The 23,440-nt window shown below is 42.8% G+C and overlaps 1 protein-coding gene across 1 annotated transcript; it reads right to left on the reverse strand.

The window, feature by feature from the left end:
- Positions 1-1,505: 1,505 nt before the first annotated feature.
- Positions 1,506-19,358, reverse strand: LRP11 (LDL receptor related protein 11). Its single transcript, XM_026447400.2, has 3 exons — positions 19,152-19,358; positions 9,276-9,371; positions 1,506-3,404 (listed from the first exon to the last, which is right to left on the reverse strand). Exons 1-3 carry the CDS (start codon positions 19,345-19,347, stop codon positions 3,250-3,252), a joined length of 447 nt encoding a protein of 148 aa, XP_026303185.2. The 5' UTR covers positions 19,348-19,358; the 3' UTR covers positions 1,506-3,249.
- Between the last annotated feature and the right edge of the window lie 4,082 nt (positions 19,359-23,440).

The following is a 23,440-nucleotide window of genomic DNA, read 5'->3' on the forward strand; positions in this document are numbered from 1 at the left end:
AATAGCTGGGCTTTACAGGTGTGCCACCACGCCTGGCTAATTTTTGTATTTTTAGTAAAGACAGGGTTTCACCATGTCGGCCAGGCTGGTCTCAAACTCCTGACCTCAGGTGATCTGCCCACCTGGGCCTCTCCAAGTCTTGGGATTACAGGCATGAGCCACCGCACCTGGCCCAATTTCCCTAAGCTATTTTTGTAAAAGTAACATTATTTTTGTATTAAAATATTTTGAGAAGTTTCCTAAATTTTGAAATAACTTCATAAAAGGATTTAAGCTGAATAGTAAGTTGATCTCTTTCCAATTTGCAGGGTGATGACATAACAAGATTTTAAAAATGTGATTTGAGAATTAAAATAATTAGGAAGGAAGATATGCTTAGACCTAAATATGGGAAATATAGAAGGCTCAGTTCTAACCCGTCAATTCCCAAAAACATTCAGCTTTGGGATGTCTAACTTTATTTTTGTCCTTGGTGGTTTCCTATTTAGCTGGACAATCTGTGTTTATCCACTAAAGTAGCTATAACTTAAAAATATTCATTTTATTTTTAGAATACTAGAATCCAGTAGGTTGGAAAATGGGGACAGGAACAGAAAAGTCTGCAACACAGATGCTTAAAAAGCATCTGTGAGACGAGAAATTTGTGAATGGCAAACTGCAAACTAAGCTTTTCCCTCTTTGTATTCAGCTTGGGCAGGTCTTTGTCAGAAATTCTCGTTCAATTTTAATCCAAAAAAATTGTAGAAAACCTGGAGTCCAGAAAACAAAACATTAATTCTGCTAGGAATAAAGTGGCATAATCCACTTTGAGAAAGCAAACCAAAACATGAAATTGTTTTGAGACAATATGATTGAATTTAACAAGGAGCCCAAATTATGGAATCTCAGGCTCAGATGCTATGTTAAGAGGCAGCATCAACATGATGTTGAGCGAACATCTGAAGGTAAGGATGGTGGCTTGTGTTCTGCAGCACAGCACACCTGTTTACACAGGTGAAGTAATCAAGAGTGGGCCTTGAACAGCAAAATGGAAAGACAAATAGAAATATATATCTCGGCCGGGCGTGGTGGTTCACACCTGTAATCCCAGCGTTTTGGGAGGCCGAGGCAGGTGGATCGTCTGAGGTCAGGAGTTTGAGACCAGCCTGGCCAACATGGCAAAATCCCATCTCTACTAAAAAAATACAAAAATTAGCTGAGCATGGTGGCACACACCTGTGGTCCCAGCTAATCGGGAGGCTGAGGCACGAGTATCACTCAGAACTCCTTCAGTCATCTACAGGTAAGATCACTTTTAAAAGTCACATTCAGTCTACCTGGTAATATAAATATTTTGTAGACCTTGATTCTCCTTCCCTCGAGTGTGCTTTATGTGGCCGTGGGCAAGTCACTTTCTGTAATACTCAATTTCCCCTGTTGTAAAATAGGATTGGTATGATTTAATCCAAATAATGCAGTAACAGCTCAGTCAATAATAGCAACTTATATTAAAAGGAAAAAAAGACTTAATAATAAAATACAATTTATTAAAGGAATCATGTTTACATAGATACAGAACATCTTTTCTCAGATATTTCAACACCATAGCAACACAAAATTAATTCATGTATAAAAGATGTGCTGAAAGCTGCATGCCTCATCAGTTTTTATTTTATTGGTTATGGCTATAGGTGACATCTTTCCATACAAAAACAAACTGCACAGCATCACATATAGAGTACAGACATCTTAAGTTCATTCACAAAGTTAATTTTTCTAAACTGCCCTTGAAAAATTTCAATCTTTGCTCAATTCTAAACATTCAACAAAACTAGCTTCCCAAGAAACAAAAATGATACCCAATTTCTTTGCTTTTCTAGAAGTAACTTTCCATTTGTTCATGTATTTTGATATGTTATATTCCCCACCCAAATTAAACCCTTTGTTAAAAGAACCTACTTCAGGGTCAGTCTAAAAATAAAGTGTACTAGATTCTGGAGTGTTTTTCAAATATTTTTAAATATTTGCCACTTATGGTTAAAACATATGTAAATAAGAACATCATGTGAGTGTAGATAGGCACCATACTATACATTCCTCTCAGAATCATTTCTAGAATGTGTATAATCCCGGCGTTAAGTGATGGTGGGAATAATTTGCCTTTAAAAGCCTACAAATTAAAAGGGGAAAGATGCTAAGCTAGATGCTGATTTTCTATAAAGATGAATTTGTGAAAAACTGTTTTATGCCCTAGAAATACGTAAGCCTGGCATTAGCTGATGGCACATTCTAACATTTTATAACATTAAAAAAAATCAATTCACTCCACTGGATGAAAGCCATGATGATATTTTTACAAAAGCTGTACCCAGGAATCCACTCAATGTCCTCTCTTCAATTGGCATTTTTCTCTTTCATCAACAAAGGCTATACATATATAAATGAGTTGCTGTGATCTCACCATGGAGCAGTGTTGACTTGATGTAGCGAAGTATTAAACGTTCTCCTTGCTCTCTTTGCCCTCAACTAAGTTTCTGTTCGTTTTTGGCATGGCAGATTCTCTGTTTTCATCTTGATTTCCTATCTCACTGCATGACCATCTTAGAGCTTTTCTAATTCAAAGTCTGGGTTTTTTTCTCCCGAAGGTCAGTCTAAGGAGGCAGCCACCTATATGACATGATGTCAGAGGACTGGGAAGGACCCACACTCATCTTCCCGAGGCTCACTGACCTGTACATAAGGTTTATAATTTAGGTATACCCGCCATAAGTAACATCTGATTGAAGGCATGAACTCACTTGAGATCCACTCTCAGAAACAGGTTTAGAGGGGAAAAGAAAAAGAACATTGGGAGCTTCAAACAGGAAGAAAAGGGCCACAGAACAAGAGGAAGCTGGGCCTATAGCAGTCCAGCATGGTAAGGGGCCAACAGTTGGCTTCTAAAAAGTAAGGGGTTAACACAGTTATCCTAATACCACCTCCTGAAATGCTGAATTTTCTCTCAGCTAAGTACAAATTTCTATTTTCAGGGACAGCTTACAGAAATCAGAATTATATTTTTAGAAATCTTTAATCATGAATTCCTCTCTAAATTGCAAAATATGTTACAACTTCCTAAGGAACTTTTTTTTACAATAAAGACAAAGATTGGGATTTGCAGAATCTTCTGGCCCAATTAAAAACGAAAGAAGCTGTAAATATCCAGAACTTAATAGATGTATAAATTATAAACAAAACATGTCCTTGCCCCAAGCTATTTAAATTACATTCCTATAGATACATCCCATTTATGAGGTAGTCCGATTCCTCAGATGTAATGGGACGAGCTTTTTTCAGTTTCTGTTTCACCAGTCGTAGTCGGCACGCAACCATGAGAAGCAGCAGGGCAGTGATAGCCAAACCCAGCGCCAGGGGTAGCACCGCACCTTGAGAAGGTTAGACATGAAGAGGGCAAGCCAGTGATTAGTCACAGTGACAGCTACTGGTCACTATAAGCGCTTTTCATGTACTATTTTATTTCATCCAAACAAATTGGTATTAGCATTACCACTGTTTTGCAGGTTAACTAAGGTGTACCGAGGTTCCGTAATTTGCTTATTTGCCTAGGAGGCTGTAGTTATAGGTTCAGGTCCCAAACCTAGACTTTTTTTTTTTTTTTTTTTTTGAGATGAAGTCTTGCTCTGCTGCTCAGGCTGGAGTGAAGTGGCTCAATCTCGGCTCACTGCAACCTCCACCTCCTAGGTTCAAGTGATTCTCCTGCCTCAGCCTCCCAAGTAGCTGGGATTACAGGTATCTGCTACTCTACCCAGCTAATTTTTGTATTTTTAGTAGAGACGGGGTTTCACCATCTTGGCCAGGCTGGTCTCGAACTCCTCACTTCATGATCCACCAGCCTTGGCCTCCCAAAGTGCTGGGATTACAGGTGTGAGCACCGTGCCCGGCCAACACAGACCTCTTTAAAACCAAATTCTGTACCAGCTTCCTACAAAATTTGAATGGCATCAATGGGTACACATATTACCATCTGATCACTCTTACATCCAACTGAAATAGGCATTCTCATCATGCATTTTTTTTTGTGTAGTCATCGACTATATTTATGGATTCATACATGATCATTCTTCAACTAAGTATGAACTAACTCCTGATTTCTTGTTCTGGTTAGGGCTTAAGAAATTTATTTCCTTTCTAAATCCAGGGAACCGACTCAGTCAGTAGAACCTTTGTTGAAAACTAACTTCCAAATATGCTGGTGTGATTTTGGATGTTAAAGGAAAACATCTCTTTAGTTTTTCCTGTGAGGCAGATCCTTGACACCAGACTAGAAGTAGCGAGGCTTCCAGGAGTCTGGAAGGACAGGGTGTGCCAAGATCAGTCTTTTTTATCTAGCTTAGCAGGCTCTATTTTTAGTCTGATCTACTCTGTGGCCAGGCCAGGTCTGGAGATGACATGGTGGAACTGTTTTTAGCTGTAGGGATCTTGCCGACTGGCGGAACTAAAGGAGAAACATCTCCCTTGTGTAGCTCATTCTATAACATTTGCTCTCATTTATTCATTCATTCTGCATTCATTAAAAGCCTTCATCCAGCTGCCAGACACTGAGCTAAATGCTGGTAATCCTTTTATTTGTAAATACCACCCCCCGCAAGATAAGCTAATGCCAAGAATACCAGCTTTATAGGTTAAATCATTGATTTCTCACAACCACCACATAAATTGGTGCTATTATTATCCCCATTTTACAAATAAGGGAGGTAAGGTATCAAGAATGAAGTGAGGGCCAGGCACGGTGGCTCAGGCCTGTGATACCAGCACTTTGGAAGGCAAACATGGGCAAATTGCTTGATCCCAAGAGTTCGAGATCAGCCTGGGAAACATGGCGAGATCTTGTCCCTACAAAAAATTATTAGCCAGTTGTGGCATGCACCTGCAGTCCCAGCTACTCGAGAGGCTGAAGGAGGACAATCACCTGAGCCCAGAAAGTTGAGGCTGTTATGAGCCATGATCAGGCTACTGCACTCCAGCCTCGGTGATACAGTGAGAGCCTATCTCAAAAAAAAAAAAAAAAAAGAGAGAAGTGAAGCTGAGCACAGTGGCTCACATCTATAATCCCAATGCTTTGGGAAGCTAAAGCAGGAGGATCACTTGAGTCTGGGAGGTAGAGGCTTCAGTGAGCTCTTAAATTACACTCCAGCCTGGGTGACAGAGTAAGATCCTGTCTTAAAAAAAAAAAAAAAAGAGAAAGACTGAAGTGACTTAGGTCTAAGATTGTTAAGTGGTAGAGCTAGTAAATAACCCCAGACAGGACAGCCCCAGAGCCTGTGGTTCTAACCACTATGGTACTCTACTTCTGCAAAATGTAAATGAGACAGTTTTTGAACGACTAAGTCTGGGTAGACAGACATTTAAATGGGAAAAAATGCAACAAAGTGTTATAGTTACTATGATAAAATTATGTATGAAGCATAGGTGTATTAATAAAATCGGTAGTCCATCTATCTGGTCTGTAGGATTTTTGCTTGAGTGATTTTGATGTATGATAGAGACTGTTGGGTGGTTGAAGGAGATAAGTTTATTTTTTGACATTTTCAGATTGAGATGCCTACAGGCAATCAGGTGGAATTTTCTCTTAGGTTTTTGGATTATCTGGGCCTAAATATGTGGGAGCCTTTCTGCATAAAGGTGGTAGCTGCAGTCACGATAGTGGGTAGGACAGCCAGAGAGAAAGGAAGAAGAAAGGTGAGCCAGGAACAAGGTCCTGGGAAACACCAGCATTTGGAGGGCAGACAAAAGAAGAGGACCAAAAAGAACAGAAAACAACCAGTCAGAGAAACAGGAGGACGACCACTGTAGTAGGGAGTGGGCTTTTGGAAGCTGAGGAAAGAGACTAGTCCAAGAAGAAAGTCCTCAGCTGAATCAAATGCTAAGGAGAGGTCAAGTGAGGTAAAGCCTGGAGAGCCCACTGGATTTAGCAATTAGTAATTCATTTATGGGAGGACAGAAGAGGGAGTATGTAACTTTGTTTCTTTACATATTAAGAAATCTGAAGGTGATTCCAGTCAGGGGAATGAGCCAGTAGAGAAACAGATGAAAAACGTGGGAGAGCTAGGAGATGATGAGAAATGCACCTGAGGAAATCAGGGGCTATATCCAGATCAGGGAGAGATCTTGGAAAGAGGGGACCCCTCTTCCGTTAGTACTGGAGAGGAAGAGGGGTGAATGCAACCAAATGAGTTTTTACATTTGGGGGACAGGTAGCTGAGGAAGTTCACTCCAGACCGTCTTGATTTACTGGGCTTAAATCTGGTCCCAGGTATAGGTGGCAGCCTCTTGAAGACAAAAGGACCTGGAGCTGATGACACAGTCACGGCACTTCAACTCTGGTGTATTTTTAGAATCCCAGGTAAAACTCCTGAACAAGATTCTCAAGAACAGTTTGAAAGTGTCTGGGTGCCAGAGGAGGGGATGGGAAAGCTGCTTTAGAGACTGCTAGGTATCAAAGTTCTGGAAGAGGCCAGCATTCCTCCAGAGAATTGTGAAAGACACAAATCGGCGATAAACCTATGGACTGGCATTGGATTCTACAGCTGTCTCATTCCACACACAGCAGCCCTGGAGGTGTCAAGATGGCTGCCTGGTCTCTCCATGTCAGCAGTTTGGGGCCTCAGTAGCTACTACTGCCTCCTAGTCTCCATCTGATGAAAGAAGTTCTGACAAGGCTAAGTGGCCCCAAGGTGTCATTCTCCCTCCACCTTCCTATAAGGTGCATATGTTACAAAGGAACGGGACAAAAAAAGAGACTTTGGTCAATACCCACAGAAACCCCAGGAACCCCAAATCATTTCTCACCAATTGGACTGCAACACCCAGCCCCACTCCAGGGGACTTGCTTAAAGATGAGCACAAGCATTTAGGCCAAAGGGTTAGGAAGCTGTGGTTAAAGAGGCCAATCCCAATGCCGGGGCTCAGGTTTAGCTATGGTAACAATGAAACAGACAAGATCTGGGAAAATGTTCTATTTGCTAAGTCAGATATGAGGCTGCTGAACAGTCTGATCTGATTCCTGTTTAATGCTTTTATGACAAGGAAAATGAAATCTCCCAAAAGTACTTGCCAGAATATGGAAAACTATTCTTGACTTGTAATATTTAATTGGCTTAGTTTGGATAATTTGAGATTTACAACTTTCTAGCTCCTTCTAAAACACACCATGATGGTATTCTCAGTAACCAGCTAGGGTGATGAATTATGTATTCCGTTCATATGAATGGGGGTGACATTTAAAATATGTAACAGGCTGGGCGTGGTGGTTCACACCTGTAATCCCAGCACTGTGGGAGGCTGAGGCAGGTGGATCACTTGAGGTCAGGAGTTTTGAGACCAGCCTGGCCAACATGGCGACACCCCATCTCTACTAAAATACAAAAATTAGCCGGGCGTGGTAGCATGCGCCTGTAACCCCAGCTACTAGGGAGGCTGAGGCAGGGGAATCGTTTGAACCCGGGAAGCAGAGGCTGCAGTGAGCTGAGATCGTGCCACTGTGCTCCAACCTGGACAACAGAGTGAAACTCTATCTCAACAACAAAATTAAAAAAATATATATATGTAACAACCAGAATAGGCAACAGTCAACTACAGCTGAGACTCTCTGGATACATATGGGTGGGGAGGCAAGAGGGGGGCTGGTTTCCCTCTTCCCTTGATAGGGCACAGGGCCCCTTTTATTCAAATATCTTGGGACAGGCTAAGTCTAGGAGGCCAGCAGACCAAGGGGGTCACCCACGTACTTGACATCTGGATTATTCTTAGCTATCTTTTGTTTAAACATTATATTTTCATATTGTCCTGATATTATTATTTTTTTGTTTGTTTGTTTTTTTGAGACGGAGTCTCGCTCTGTCGCCCAGGCTGGAGTGCTGTGGCCAGATCTCAGCTCACTGCAAGCTCCGCCTCCTGGGTTCACGCCATTCTCCTGCCTCAGCCTCCCGGGTAAGCTGGGACTACAGGCGCTGCCACCTCGCCCGGCTAGTTTTTTGTAGTTTTTAGTAGAGATGGGGTTTCACTGTGTTAGCCAGGATGGTCTCGATCTCCTGACCTCGTGATCCGCTCGTCTCGGCCTCCCAAAGTGCTGGGATTACAGGCTTGAGCCACCGCACCCGGCCTGTCCTGATATTATAAATAGGGTAAAAAGAAAGTTTTCTCAATGTTTATAACTTAAGTTTGTATTTTATTCTCCTAAAGCTTCTTTCAGTCTGTGGGATTTAAGACTAAAGCCTGCCTTTCTACAGGATGGTGGCCCAAGTCTTTTCTTGCTTAAAATCAACCAAAATTAATGACATTATTGTATTCTTCTTCCACTTAGTAAATATTCTACTTCCTATACCCTTCCCTCATTCCTATTGTCTTCTGTCTTTGTCACTAGGGCACTTGGAAAGAGAACTAGGTACTCTAAGACCTTTACTCTTCTTTCATCATAAATAACTCTGTAATAACTGCCATTATTTCTATATTTGGCTCATCATATGAGCCACACAGTGCATTAAATGCTTTAGATTAATTATCCCATATATTCTTCTTAGGAACCCTATGAGGCAGGTATTGTTACTATCCTCACCTTACCAATGAGAAAACTGAGATCCAGGGAGATAAGATAGCCTGCTCAAGGTCACACAGTTTAGTGGGTAAGCGAGAATTTTTTTTTTTTTCTAAGACAGCCTTACTCTGTCACCCAGGCTAGAGTGCAGTGGCACAATCTTATCTCACTGCAGCCTCGACCTCCCAGGCTCAAGTGATCCTCCCACCTCAGCCTCCCTGGGACTACAGGCGAGTGTCACCACACTCAGCTAATTTTTGTACTTTTTTGTAGAGATGGGATTTTGCCATATTGCCCAGGCCGGTCTTGAACTCCTGAGCTCAAACGATCCTCCTGCCTTGGCCTCCCAAAGTGCTGGGATTACAGGTGTGAGCCACTGTGCCCAGCTTTGAGCAAGGATTTGGATTATGGCATCTGACTCTAAAGTTTGTGATCTCCCACCATGCCACAAGTATGACATTTTCCACAGGTGTCACACCTGGAAGGGTGTATAGAAAAGGCAGCTGAGGTCCAAAGATGGTAGGTTACTATCAGGAGCCCAAAGATGCAGTGCAATACAAGCAACAAGGAGCCAGTTCTTCCGGTCCACTGATGGACTGCTCCTGTCAGGAGCTCTCATGGCTTCAGGGAATATCCTCAGCCAGAGGGCATGCAGTTCTGAGAAGACTACAGTCTGCAAAGGGTTTCCAAGGTGGACATTTACCTGCTTCTGGGGCTGGGTGTTCCCCGCCTCCTCCATCGCCCTTTGACTCAAAAATGTAATTTTCCTCTTTTCTGTCCTTCCCTGAGGAACTACTATCTGCAGAAAAGAAAGAATATATATTGAAGGTGTACGCATCAGAAACTTCAGGAAACACATGTGAAAACACAGCCTTTTTTTTTTTTTAAGGTGGCCTTAGAGAAGAATTATTTATTTCTCTACTAAACAAAGGCCTATGTTTGATAGTTAAGCAGTAAATAACTAAGGTGAGCCATTGAATAAAGCAGAGTACGCAGCTAATACGAAACCACCCACAGAGAGAGCGGAAGACATACCCTGCACCAGAACTACTACCACGCCTCTTGGAGAAGGGAGATCTCAGGCTAGAAGAGTCACAGGGAGTCTCTGGATATCATGCCGTGAAAAGCAGAAACCAGAAAGGTTTTTCTTTGAAGAACAAACAATGGTATATATAAGGCTCTTTCTCTTTCTCACCACAACTCTGGACAGCAGGTATAAATAGCTCAATTTTTTTCTGGTTATGTTCAGGATCAGGTTCCTACCCAGGTTCACACAGGGCTGGGATGCAAACTGGTTTCTTGGTAGAAACCAGTACTTCTAATTTAATGATGTATTACTTAACTATTGCGTTATAATACTGAGGGTGAAATTATTATTATTATTTTACTTATTTTTTTTTTCAGACAGAGTCTCTCTCTGTTGCCCAGGTTGGAGTGCAGTGGCATGATCTTGGCTCACTGCAACGTCCACCTCCTGGGTTCATGCAATTCTCCTGCTTCAGCCTCCCGAGTAGCTGGGATTACAGGTGTGCACCATGCCTGGTTAATTTTTGTATTTTTAGTAGAGATGGGGTTTCACCATGTTGGCCAGGCTGGTCTTGAGCTCCTGACCTCAAGTGATCCCCCTGCCTTCACCTCCCAAAGTGCTAGGATTACAAGCGTGAGCCACCACACCTGGCCTATTTACTTTTGAGACAAGGTCTCTGTTGTCCAGGCCTGAGTGCAATGGCGCAATCACGGCTCACTGCAGCCTTGACCTCCTGGGCTCAAGCGATTCTCCCAAGTAGCTGGGACCACAGATGCATGCCACCATGTCTGGCTAATTTTTGTATTCTTAGTAGAGATGGGGTTTTGCCATGTTCCCCAGGTGGGCTCAAGTGATCCGCTCACCTCAGCCTGCCAAAGTGCTGGGATGACAGGTGTGAGCCACCACGCCCAGCCTCAAGTGGGATTTTTGAATATTACAATGCTTAATGGCAATGAATTAGAAATAATCTAATGATAAATTTTATTGAGAAACAAAAAAATGTTTAAAGCTTCTTCACTCATATGGCATCAACATAAATGTTCCCAATTCCTGCAACTGAAATAAGACTATTTAAAGTTGGTATATAAAATTCTTTGGTAACTTGCATTTTGCAAATTTACTAAGTCACAAAGTTGCAGCGTGCAGTGGCACCAGGTGCAGTGGCTCACGCCTATAATCCTGGCACTCTGGGGATAGTCTACTGTGTCTTGTTACTCTAGAAAGATCCATGTATGTTGGTCCTACATACAGCCAATAATTTGGGCTTTCTCCATAAACTCTGAGCTCAGACAGAAGGAGAGAGATGAGGAAAACACAGCCATTGCTCATAGGCTGCAGGATCAGATTTCCCTGCAAATAGAGTTCTGTTAGTGTCCAACTCACTGCAATAGCCAGGACAGTGGTCACCAAGGGCCTCTCCAGCTACCTGGATTCTCTCATATCATACCTGATCCCAGGCCAGGTAGTTCTATATTATTATATAAGGGCCGCATGCAGTATCCCATGCCTAGCCAACACGGCAAAACCCCATCTCTACTAAAAATACAAAAAAATTAGCCAGGCATCGGGGTGCATGCCTGTAATCCCAGCTACCTGGGAAGCTGAGGCAGGAGAATCACTTGAACTTGGGAGGCAGAGGTTGCAGTGAGCCGAGATCGCGCCACCACACTCGTATCTGGGCAACAGAGTGAGACTCCTTTTCAAAAAAAAAAAAGAAAAGAAAAAAGATTTTATTATATATGATTCTGGCCTAGGAAGTTATACTACAAATATTGCAACAGCTGCTGACATAGGAAAACACTATTTAATACAGAAAAATAAGACCATGAAGCTTATTTATTTTATTATACTTTTACTACTAGTAGACAGAGTGCAATTTTTTTGGCCAGTAATTTTTTACACTTTTTCTCAGGGTGAGGTAGTTAAAAGGTACATATTTAACCACTGCTTTTATGGTGCAAATCTCATGGTGTTGATGTCCATATTGAAAATATGAGTATTTTTTTTTTTTCCTTTTGAGACAGGGTCTCCCTTTGTTGCCCAGGTTGGAGTGCAGTGGTGCAATCTCAGCTCACTGCAGCCTCAACTTCCCAGGCTCAAGTGATCCTCCTACTTCAGCCTCCCAAGTAACTGGGACTACAGGTAAGCATCACCACACCTGAGTAATTTTTCGATTTTTTTGTAGAGATGGGGTTTTGCCATGTTGCCCAGGCTGGTCTTGAACTGCTGAGCTCAAGCGATCCTCCTGCCTTGGCCTCCCAAAGTGCTGGAATTACAGGTGTGAGCACCTGACCTAAAAATATGAATCTTTTCAATAATATTTTGAAGGTTCAATGTAAGCCTTGTTTAGATTACTACAGACACTCAACTTCAGTGAATGTTCCTGAGTTTTTGCTTGGTAGAGATATAGAAAACATTACTGTGTTTTAAAGTTAATAATGCCTGATTTTTTCAAATGCCAGTTGCTCGTGGATCTCCAAAAGAAACACAAGATTTGTTCTGTAGAGATATAAATCACTGATATGCAAAAGAGTCCATCCAGCAGCCGCACACACAAAACTAGCAGCCCTGAAACAGCTTGGAAATCAAACTGCTAAATTACCTAAAAACCACTTGTGGCACTTCAGCCTTTTCTTCCTCCCCATGCCATAATGCCAGGTTAGCTTGCAAAGTGACTTCTATGCATTCTGCTTTATCTCTCTCTCCAATAATACATTTGGAAGTGGGAAGATCACATGGTTGGAAACTCAAGTCCTACTTTTTAAAAATAATGAGCCAGGGTCTGGACATGGTGGCTCACGCCTGTAATCCCAGTGCTTTAGGAGGCCAGGCGGGTGGATCACTTGAGGTCAGGAGTTCGAGACCAACCTGACCAACATGGTGAAACCCCATCTCTACTAAAAATACAAAAATTAGCTGGGCATGGTGGCACACGCTTGTGATCTCAGCTACTTGGGAGGCTGAGGCAGGTGAATCGCTTGAACTTGGGAGGTGGAGGTTGCAATTAGCCCAGACAGTACCACTGCACTCCAGCCTGGGTGACAGAGTCAGACTCCATCTCAAAAAAAATAAAAATAAAAATAAAAATGAGTCAGGAATAAAAACAAAGTGCCAAAATTCACTAACTCTCGATTTTTTTCAGAGGATTAACTGGTTTGTCTTTCACCCAACAAGAAAACATAAAATAACTGCATTTACAGTGCTCACCCCACTCTGTTTCTTCTCAATGAAGATGACAGCTTGCTCATCTTAATTCTTAAAGGAACTCCGTACTGGAAACAATACTGCACTATTTCTATTTTTTTTTTTTTTTTTTTTTTTTTAGAGATGGAGTCTCACTCTGTCGCCCAGGCTGGAGTGCAGTGGCACAATCTTGGCTCACTGCAAGCTCTGCCTCTCGGGTTCACACCATTCTCCTGCCTCAGCCTCTGGAGTAGCTGGGACTACAGGCCCCTGCCACCACACCCGGCTAATTTTTTCTCTTTTTTAGTAGAGACGGGGTTTCACCGTGTTAGCCAGGATGGTCTCGATCTCCTGACCTCGTGATCCGCCCGCCTTGGCCTCCCAAAGTGCTGGGATTATAGGCGTGAGACACTGTGCCCAACCCACTATTTCTAATTTTTATTTGAATTAACTGCCTTATACACTTGGTGCTCTCTTACCCTGGTTTCCTAGTGAATACCACTGGACTTGAATGTTCTAGCAAAAATTCGTATCGCATTAACATTTACTGAGAGACATAAATTATGTTTACATATAATATCTCATGCAATCTTTGTAGTCATATTATGAGAGATTATTATCCTTTTTTTTTTTTTTTTGAGATGGAATTTCGCTCTTGTTGCCCAGGCTGGAGTGCAATGGCGCGATCTGGACTCACTGAAACCTCTGCCTCCCGGGTTCAAGTGATTCTCCTGCCCCAGCCTCCCGAGAAGCTGGGATTACAGGCATGCACCACCACACCTAGCTAATTTTTGTATTATTAGTAGAGATGGGGTTTCTCCATGTTGGTCAGGCTGGTCTCGAACTCCCTACCTCAGGTGATCCACCTGCCTTGGCCTCTCAAAGTGCTGGAATTATAGGCGTGAGTCACCACACCCGGCTGAGATTATTATTCTCTTACAGGTAAGGAAATGAAGTTTAGAGAAACTGATTACCTACTAGCTAGTAATTGGTGGTGCGAATTAGAACCCAGGACTGACCCAAAGCAGGAGTCTTCCATTGAACCATACTGCTCTCAAGGTCACAGCTAGCAAATATGAGTCTTTTACTCCAAGAACCAAGTTGATACTATATTTATTTACTCATACTCAGGCAAAATCACACACTTTTAAATTATTTTTGGGAAAGTCTTGGACAAAGCTTCATTAAGGATGCAGTAGAGAAACTGGCTAACTGTACTTGCAAAAGGGACCTAACCTCGAGGTAGGTTCATTTAAAAAAACTATGCAAGTTCTTTCTGAATCTTCAGTTGTCAAAATTAAAGAGCACTTTTAATTTTTTTTTCTTTCTTTTTTTTTTTAAAGAGCATTTTCTTAAATGCCCTTATTCCCTGGGGAGAGGAAGATGGGGGTGTAGGTAGTGGGAGGATCAGGTATCAGGCAGCGGGCAGTGTGCACAGGGGGCTTCAGAAGGTGCAGTTGCCATGGACTCTGGGATTACCCAGGGACCTTGCCCTGCCTTCTGGGTATTTGAAATGTGAATTTCTGCGTTTTACATTCCATGAAGGAATTCACTATGATTTCCCAGACTTCCTGATTCATTTTTCCTAAATTTCAGCATAAGGAACGCCATAGAGAAATGCTTCACTTTCACACATCCAATCACAGGATCTAGCCAGTGTGGCGAATCAGAACAAAACAAAACAATGACATCACTTGCTTCTGGAAATAGTTACTTTTGGTAATGATCCTTCTGGAAGAGTTAATGTCTTAGGAACTATTTTTCCTCTCTTCTGAATGTATTATGTTTACTATGCATGGCGACACATTCAGAGGGAGTTGGCAGCTGGAGGGAAACTGTTTCCATTTCATTTCCAGCTGCCACAGAGCATGCAGGATGATCCGGAAGAAATACTTTAACATGCCCACGAACTCTCAAGTTTCAAAAAATCAGATTCCATGTGAATGCGGATATAGCACCACTTTTCTAGCCCTTTGTAGGGCTGGAAACCAGATGTGTTTCCTTGGGGTAGCTTGCATACAAGAGGATGGAATTGTTAATGAATGACTTGGACCACAGAGAAAACAGGCCCTAAGGCTGTGACCATGGTTAACAATCTAGCCATTGTGCCTTTACATGCTGAGCAAACACAGGCCACACTGGAGCTCTGTGCTCCTCCTGCCCGGGGGCTCAGAGTGTACTGAGCATGCATTCTCTGGTGTAACCGAATGTCTGCACAAACCTTCATTTTATCCTCAGTAACTTGTGTGGAATAAATCCCCCAAAGTGGGATAATTGAGTCAAGGCACACATAGTTTTGTTTTAGAGATGAGGTCTTACTCTGTCACCCAGGCTGGGGTGCAGTGGTGCGATTACAGCTCACTGCAGCCTCGACCTCCCAGGCTCAAGTGATTCTCCCACCTCAGCCTTCTAAGTAGCTGGGATTACAGGTAAACACGACCAGCTAATTTCTATAGTTTTTGCAGAGATGGGGTTTTGCTATGTTGCCAGGCTGGTCTAGAACTCCTGGCCTCAAGTGATCCACCTGCCTTGGCCTTCCAAAGTGTTGGGATTACAGGTGTGAGCCGCTGCGCCTGACCATATACATAGTTTTAAGACTTCAGAAACTGGCCTCTGGAAGGACAGACTAACTGCCTTGCTACCAGCAGTGTGAGAGTTGTTTCTCTCTACTCTTAGAAACATTAATTATTATAATTCTTCATCACTGTCAATGTCATAGGTGAAAAACTACATCTCACTACTTTGCATGCTACACTGTTAGTATTAATTTTAGTATCTTGTTAACAAGTCTTCCATGAGCTAAGTATTTTTTTTTTTTTTTTTTGAGACGGAGTCTCACCCTGTCACTTGGGCTGGAGTGCAGTGGCGCAATGTCGGATCACTGCAACCTCCGCCTCCCGGGTTCAAGCGATTCTCCTGCCTCAGCCTCCCGAGTAGCTGGGATTATAGGTGCCTGACACTATGCCCAGCTAATTTTTTGTATTTTCAGTAGAGATGGGGTTTCACCATGTTGGCCAGGCTGGTCTCGAACTCCTGACCTCATGATTCGCCTGCCTCGGCCTCCCAAAGTGCTGGGATTACAGGCGTGAGCCACTGCGCCCAGCTGAGCTAAGTCTTATTTGTCCTCACCACATGTCTGTGCAGGAAGGAGGCAGCAGTGAATTTAACTCATTCATATTTATTGTACTAGCTGATGGTCCTCCAGGCATGTGTCATGAACAATAATGCACTTTTTTTTTTAGACGGAGTCTCACTCTGTCGCCCATGCTGGAGTACAGTGGCACAATCTCGGCTCACTGCAAGCTCCGCCTCCTGGGTTCACACTATTCTCCTGCCTCAGCCTCCAGAGTAGCTGGGACTACAGGTGTCCACCACCACACCCAGCTAAGTTTTTGTATTTTTAGTAGAGATGGGGTTTCACTGTGTTAGCCAGGATAGTCTCTATCTCCTGACCTCATGATCTGCCCGCCTTGGCCTCCCAAAGTGCTGGGATTACAGGTGTGAGCCACCACACCTGGCCAATAATGCACTTTTAAATCTACTTATGGGTCTTTAACTTACATGAAATCAGAGGCTGGGGACTCTAGTCTGGTGGTCTTAGGGATGGCAGAGGGGGATGGCAGGGACAGCTGCTGTCTGAACAGAAACTACAGGCTGTGAGGGCTCTTTCTAACATTTTCAAAGTTTTGCTATTTTCTTCCCACTTTCTTCACCCCAGGACTTTCAACAAGTGTGTTTTTGATGAAATAATACATGAAAACGCTCATGAGTAAGAAAAAAGTTTTATAAAAGCATTATCCTACTTTTGTTAAAAATTAATATGTATATGTGTATGAATAAAAGTAACCAGAAGAAAATGTAACAAAATTTTAATGGTGAGTTTTGCTAGATGCTTTTAACTTTCTTCGTATTTTTCTGTATTTTCTACAATAAATCTGCATTATTTTAATAATTTGAAAAAACCCTAATATGTTATAATAACTGGACATCTAATCTCTCTGCATCTGTGAAAGGCCGTTCTTTACATCTTAATAACCAAATCCAAAGGTTGGTTATCAAAAAGCAAAAGGGGAGATCATAAATAGATTGGAAATTGGGTGCTGACTCCCATGAGCTGCAGGTGGCAGCCTGGAGCATTATTTTCTTTTTTTTCCTTCAGCTTTTAAGTTCTGGGGTACATGTGCAGGATGTGCAGGTTTGTTAAATAGGTAAACATGTGTCATGGTGGTTTGCTGCACAGATCATCCCATCCCTAGGTATTAAGCCCAGCATCCACTAGTTATTCATCCTGATGCTGTCCCTCACCCCACCTCCCACCCTCTGACAGGCCCCAGTGTGTGTTGTTTCCCTCCATATGTTCATGTGTTCTCATCATTCAGCTTCCACTTCTGAGTGAGGACAAGCAGTATTTGGTTTTCTGTTCCTGCGTTAGTTTGCTGAGAATAATGGCTTCTAACTTGCAGCACTATTTTCAAAAGGATTCTGAGCTAAGTCCACATTCCCCATGGGACAGTGCTGGGATAAATGAGCAACACCTAGAATGGGTAAGGGCTGATGGGGTAAAGTATGAATGTCAGCCTATTTATCATTCCTCAGTGCTGGACAGCACCTTGGAAGACATCTGGTTGAAGTCCCTTATTAACAGATGAGGTAACTGAGGTCCAGAGATATGAAGGGACTTATTCAAGGTTCTAAAGGTAGAGCCAAGACAGGCTTTGGTCTCGACTCTACTTTCAGCTGATTTGTTCATGCTCACGCGGTTCTCTCCACCACAGTGATATGGTAGGAATTCATCCATCCTGGCCTCTGATAACACAGATCTCTCCATAAACTCTTCACCCCTTTGGCAGTGCTGCCAAAGACGCCTGGTCTCCCCTGACTCTGTTTCTTAGGTTGTGATGCTCTTCTCCATACAAACTGTCTTAAGCAGAGAAAACCCACTAAAACCACATCCAAAGGCTTGCCGATTTTACCGATTTTACCAGTAGGTGGCAGTACCAACAAGGAATGGACCAAAAAAGCAGACACTTGCAGTGTACTTAACCAAAACTCAGAAAGAAAAGCCCCTTAGAATGCAATGTTTTGCAGACACATTTTTATGGAGGCACTTAAAATCTACAAGGCACATAAACAAAGGAGTGGAAGAAAATATAACAAATATTAAAAGCAGTTTTCAAAAGAGGTGGCATTTTAAGTTCACTTTCCTTAAATTATTTTGCATCTTCCATATCTCGTACAATGAACAAAAATTTTTCTTAAAAAACCTACTAAAATCATGTCAGGTTATTTCAATACAATTTATGCGGAGTCTGAAAAGACATTGCAAAAGCTTTTGGAAATGTGATGATCTCTATTTCTGTCTCATGTCACATAATCATGCAAATAATAAGTGTGAAAAAAATGATGGAATCCTGTAATACTTACTGATTGATTGATTGAGACAAGGTCTCACTATGTTACCCAGGCTGGTCTCAAACTCTTGACCTCAAGCAATTCTTCTGCCTCAGCCTCCAGAGTAGCTGGGATTATAGGTGAGTCACTTCATCTGGCTAAATTCTGTAATGCTTTAGTCATGTGAATGTATTTTAGGCCAGGTGCAGTGACTCACACCTATAATCCTAGCACTTTGGGAGGCCGAGGTGGGCAGATCGCTTGAGCCCAGGAGTTCAAGACCAGCCTGCACGACATGGCAAACCCTTGTCTCTATAAAAAATACAAAAATTAGCCAGGCATGATGGTCCCAGCTACTACACCTATAGTCCCAGCTACTCAGGAGGCTGAGGTGGGAGGATCATGTGAGTTTGGGAAGTTGAGGCTGCAGTGAGCTGTGATCGTGTCACTGTACTCCAGCCTGGGCAACAGAGTGAGACCCTGTCTCAAAAAATAAAATAAAATAAAATAAATCTTATTACCATTACTTTTTTTAGTGATAGATTTAGTTAAATTGGAGGCATAACATTGAATTACTAGCACATGCATCTCTTTCAAGATGACTTTTTAAAATGTTCCCTTGCTTGGGTGAAGAGAATTTACACAAATACATAATGATTATGCTGTTTCATCTCAAAGCAACCTAAAATTTAACACTTTAGGGTATTGGTTTCTGTAAGCTAAATGTTAATGTATTTACAAATAAATGTACTGGTCTCTCTGGAGTAGGTATATATGTATGAGTGTATTTAGTAAGTGTCCCTTACTATACATTAGTGCAAATGTCAAGGTTTTCTCCCCCCTTTCTGGCTAACTTCTTAATTTCAACTCTTATTTCAAGATACTTCCTTAATACTCTTCAAACATAAACTTAATTGTGAGCCAAGTTTGACTACAGAAAACAAGGTTCTTCGTTGAGAACCTGCCCTGAATCCTTACCTGGCATCACAGGAATGATTTGACTCTCTGGTCCCCAAAAGGCGGAATGATTCCTCTTCTCTGTGTTTGATAATGCAGGTGGCTTGTTTGGAGCAGTGGCTTTCTGAGACTTTTCCACCAAGGAGTCAACTCCTGCATCCTCACTCGGCCCTGTGGTTCTTGGCAGGGCAGGACTAGCTGCCATGTGGGTTACCATCTTGCGGTCCAGGCCCACTGAAGTGTGGAAGAGCTACTGTTAGTTGCTGGATTTCTTTTCTGAGCTTTAATACTGAAAGCACTACATCTGCAGCTCATTTAGAATCATGGATATTTGGATATAATAGCCCACTCATCTAAGACATGTCAGAGGACCACAAAAATCTATTCTCTCTTGTTTTCAAATGGGTAATCTGTTCTTTCTTCTTCCAATAGTCAGCTTTCCAAATGTTACACATAAAGAAATTGACAGGGCCCAGCATGGTGGCTCATGCCTATAATCCTAGCACTTTGGGAGGCAGAGGTAGGAGATCACTTGAGCCCAGGAGTTCGTGACCAGCCTGGGCAACAAGGCAAAACCCCATCTCTACAAGAAATTAACAAAAATTAGCTGGGCATGGTGGCACATGCCTGCAGTCCTGGCTACTGGGAAGGCTGAGGTGGGAGAACGCCTAAGCCTGGGGAGGTCGAGGCTGCAGTGAGCCATGATCATGCCACTGCACTCCAGCCTGGGTGACAGTGAGAACTGGTCTCAAAAAAAAAGAAATGGACAAATACTAAACGTAAACTTAAGGTTTTGCGACTCTTTGTCCTTCCTCAAATCCATACTTCATTAAACTTTTGTCAGTTTTTCTTCTTTCTTACAGGGCATTTCTATGTGTATGACATTATAAGACTGATTTACAGCTCTGGCTCTGACTTAGCCATACCCTGGTGTACTGTACATTTTCTTAAAAAAATTATCAAAACAAAACATCAAATCACGTCAGTTTTTAAGAAAGCACATGATATGCAGCATTTTTAGGATAGAAAAAAACCTGGAAAATTGAAAAAAATTAAAAACATAAGCAATATTAAAAATTTAGGCCGGGCGCGGTGGCTTAAGCCTGTAATCCCAGCACTTTGGGAGGCCGAGACGGGTGGATCACGAGGTCAGGAGATCGAGACCACCCTGGCTAACATGGTGAAACCCCGTCTCTACTAAAAAATACAAAAAACTAGCCGGGCGAGGTGGTGGGTGCCTGTAGTCCCAACTACTCAGGAGGCTGAGGCAGGAGAATGGCGTAAACCTGGGAGGCGGAGCTTGCAGTGAGCTGAGATCGCGTCACTGCACTCCAGCCTGGGGGGACAGCGCACAGAGCGAGACTCTGTCTCAAAAAAAAAAAAAAAGCGGGGGGGGGGGGGGCGGAGCAAGATGACCGAATAGGAACAGCTCCAGTCTCCAACTCCCAGCGCGAGCGACACAGAAGACCAGTGATTTCTGCATTTTCAACGGAGGTACTGGGGTCATCTCACTGGGGAGTGCCGGACAATTGGTGCTGGTCAGCTGCTGCAGCCCCACCAGCGAGAGCTGAAGCAGGGCGAGGCATCGCCTCACCTGGGAAGTGCAAGGGGGAAGGGAATCCCTTTTCCTAGCCAGGGAAACTGAGACACACAACACATGGAAAATCGGGTAACTCCCACCCCAATACTGCGCTTTAAGCAAACGGGCACACCAGGAGATTATATCCCACACCTGGCCGGGAAGGTCCCACGGCCACGGAGCCTCCCTCATTGCTAGCACAGCAGTCTGCGATCTAACCACAAGGCAGCAGCGAGGCTGGGGGAGGGGCGCCCACCATTGCTGAGGCTTAAGTAGGTAAACAAAGCCACTGGGAAGCTCGAACTCGGTGGAGCTCACAGCAGCTCAAGGAAACCTGCCTGTGTCTGCAGACTCCACCTCTGGGGACAGGGCACAGCTAAACAACAACAACAAAAAAAGCAGCAAAAACCTCTGCAGACGCAAACGACTCTGTCTGACAGCTTTGAAGAGAGCAGTGGATCTCCCCACACAGAGGTTGAGATCTGAGAAGGGCCAGACTGCCTGCTCAAGTGGGTCCCTGACCCCTGAGTAGCCTAACTGGGAGACATCCCCCACTAGGGGCAGTCTGACACCCCACACCTCACAGGGTGGAGTACACCCCTGAGAGGAAGCTTCCAAAGTAAGAATCAGACAGGTACACTCGCTGTTCAGCAATATTCTATCTTCTGCAACCTCTGCTGCTGATACCCAGGCAAACAGGGTCTGGAGTGGACCTCAAGCAATCTCCAACAGACTTGCAGCTGAGGGTCCTGACTGTTAGAAGGAAAACTATCAAACAGGAAGGACACCTATACCAAAACCCCATCAGTACGTCACCATCATCAAAGACCAGAGGCAGATAAAACCACAAAGATGGGGAAAAAGCAGGGCAGAAAAGCTGGAAATTCAAAAAATAAGAGCACATCTCCCCCGCAAAGGAGCGCAGCTCATTGCTAGCAATGGATCGAAGCTGGTCAGAGAATGACTTTGACGGGATGAGAGAAGAAGGCTTCAGTCCATCAAACTTCTCAGAGCTAAAGGAGGAATTACGTACCCAGCGCAAAGAAACTAAAAATCTTGAAAAAAGAGTGGAAGAATTGACAGCTAGAATAATTAATGCAGAGAAGGTCATAAACGAAATGACACAGATGAAAACCATGACACAAGAAATACATGACAGATGCACAAGCTTCAGTAACCGACTTAATCAACTGGAAGAAAGAGTATCAGCGATTGAGGACCAAATGAATGAAATGAAGCGAGAAGAGAAACCAAAAGAAAAAAGAAGAAAAAGAAATGAACAAAGCCTGCAAGAAGTATGGGATTATGTAAAAAGACCAAATCTACGTCTGATTGGGGTGCCTGAAAGTGAGGGGGAGAATGGAACCAAGTTAGAAAACACTCTTCAGGGTATCATCCAGGAGAACTTCCCCAACCTAGTAGGGCAGGCCAACATTCAAATTCAGGAAATACAGAGAACGCCACAAAGATACTCCTCGAGAAGAGCAACTCCAAGACACATAATTGCCAGATTCACCAAAGTTGAAATGAAGGAAAAAATCTTAAGGGCAGCCAGAGAGAAAGGTCGGGTTACCCACAAAGGGAAGCCCATCAGACTAACAGCAGACCTCTTGGCAGAAACTCTACAAGCCAGAAGAGAGTGGGGGCCAATATTCAACATTCTTAAAGAAAAGAATTTTAAACCCAGAATTTCATATCCAGCCAAACTAAGTTTCATCAGTGAAGGAGAAATAAAATTCTTTATAGATAAGCAAATGCTTAGAGATTTTGTCACCACCAGGCCTGCCTTACAAGAGACCCTGAAGGAAGCCCTAAACATGGAAAGGAACAACCAGTACCAGCCATTGCAAAAACATGCCAAAATGTAAAGACCATTAAGGCTAGGAAGAAACTGCATCAAATAACGAGCAAAATAACCAGTTAATATCATAATGGCAGGATCAAGTTCACACATAACAATATTAACCTTAAATGTAAATGGACTAAATGCTCCAATTAAAAGACACAGACTGGCAAACTGGATAAAGAGTCAAGACCCATCAGTCTGCTGTCTTCAGGAGACCCATCTCACATGCAGAGACATACATAGGCTCAAAATAAAGGGATGGAGGAAGATCTACCAAGCAAATGGAGAACAAAAAAAAGCAGGGGTTGCAATCCTAGTCTCTGATAAAACAGACTTTAAACCATCAAAGATCAAAAGAGACAAAGAAGGCCATTACATAATGGTAAAGGGATCAATTCAACAGGAAGAGCTAACTATCCTAAATATATATGCACCCAATACAGGAGCACCCAGATTCATAAAGCAAGTCCTTAGAGACTTACAAAGAGACTTAGACTCCCATATAATAATAATGGGAGACTTCAACACTCCACTGTCAACATTAGACAGATCAACGAGACAGAAAGTTAACAAGGATATCCAGGAATTGAACTCATCTCTGCACCAAGCGGACCTAATAGACATCTATAGAACTCTCCACCCCAAATCAACAGAATATACATGCTTCTCAGTACCACATCGCACTTATTCCAAAATTGACCACATAATTGGAAGTAAAGCACTCCTCAGCAAATGTAAAAGAACAGAAATTATAACAAACTGTCTCTCAGACCACAGTGCAATCAAACTAGAACTCAGGACTAAGAAACTCAATCAAAACCGCTCAACTACATGGAAACTGAACAACCTGCTCCTGAATGACTACTGGGTACATAACGAAATGAA

Source organism: Piliocolobus tephrosceles, chromosome 5 (assembly GCF_002776525.5).
Source record: "Piliocolobus tephrosceles isolate RC106 chromosome 5, ASM277652v3, whole genome shotgun sequence".
Classification (NCBI taxonomy): Eukaryota; Metazoa; Chordata; class Mammalia; order Primates; family Cercopithecidae; genus Piliocolobus; species Piliocolobus tephrosceles.

Excerpts from the sequence above, each read along its gene's own strand:
- LRP11 (XM_026447400.2), bottom strand. The coding sequence starts at position 19,347 with ATGGTAACCCACATGGCAGCTAGTCCTGCCCTGCCAAGAACCACAGGG. Across the intron at positions 9,372-19,151 it reads AATCATTCCTGTGATGCCAG|ATAGTAGTTCCTCAGGGAAG; the intron begins GTAAGGATTCAG and ends TCTTTTCTGCAG. Across the intron at positions 3,405-9,275 it reads ACACCCAGCCCCAGAAGCAG|GTGCGGTGCTACCCCTGGCG; the intron begins GTAAATGTCCAC and ends AACCTTCTCAAG.